General features: G+C 45.4%; 1 protein-coding gene across 1 annotated transcript; it reads left to right on the forward strand.

Moving 5' to 3' along the window:
• Nucleotides 1–97: 97 nt before the first annotated feature.
• PVX_191290 (adrenodoxin reductase, putative) lies at nt 98–964 on the forward strand (the record flags this gene model as incomplete). The annotated part of the gene is made up of 1 exon (XM_001612304.1): nt 98–964. A coding segment is annotated over one exon (867 nt), but the record flags the coding sequence as incomplete, so codon positions are not given.

The following is a 964-nucleotide window of genomic DNA, read 5'->3' on the forward strand; positions in this document are numbered from 1 at the left end:
TGCTTACTGGCTTATCGAAATTAATACGACTCACTATAGGGAGACCCAAGCTGGCTAGTTAAGCTTGGTACCGAGCTCGGATCCAGTACCCTTCACCATGAATTGGCGCAACTTCCTCTGCAGCCCTGCACAGCGCACGAGAGCAAGAGGGTGGCACCTCGGGGGGAAACTCCCCTTCACGGGAAAGTGCTTCCTCACCAATGAAGCCAAACCGTTTAAGGTGGGAATCATTGGAGCAGGCCCGTCGGCGCTCTACTGCTGCAAGCATTTGCTAAAACATGAAAGAGTTAAAGTTGACATTTTTGAGAAGCTACCCAACCCGTATGGTCTCATCAGATATGGAGTGGCCCCCGACCACATTCATGTGAAGAATACCTACAGAACGTTTGACCTCGTTTTTTCAAGCCCCAATTACAGATTTTTTGGAAATGTGCATGTAGGGGTGGACTTAAAAATGGAAGAACTTCGACGCCACTACAACTGTGTCATTTTTTGTTGCGGAGCGTCTGAAGTGTCGATTCCCATTGGGCAGCAGGATGAGGATAAAGCGGTTAGCGGGGGAGAAACAAATCCCCGAAAGCAGAACGGCCTTTTCCATGCGAGGGACCTCATCTACTTTTACAACAACATGTACAACGACGTGCGATGCAGAGCAGTGGAGAATTACCTAAAATCGTTCGAAAATTTCACCACCTGCATCATCATAGGGAATGGGAATGTATCTCTTGACATAGCACGCATATTGGTAAAATCCCCCAACCATTTAAGCAAAACAGACATCAGCAGTGACTACCTGAAGGTGATGAAGCAACACAAAATTAAACACATTTACATTGTTGGGCGCAGGGGATTCTGGCAGTCATCCTTTACCAATGCAGAACTGAGGGAATTAATTTCGTTAGAGAATACCAAAGTTATTTTAAGCAAAAAAAATTATGACCTTTGTTGCCATTTAAAAAGTGAT

This window comes from Plasmodium vivax, genomic scaffold, assembly GCF_000002415.2.
Source record: "Plasmodium vivax scf_6894 genomic scaffold, whole genome shotgun sequence".
NCBI classification, from domain to species: domain Eukaryota; phylum Apicomplexa; class Aconoidasida; order Haemosporida; family Plasmodiidae; genus Plasmodium; species Plasmodium vivax.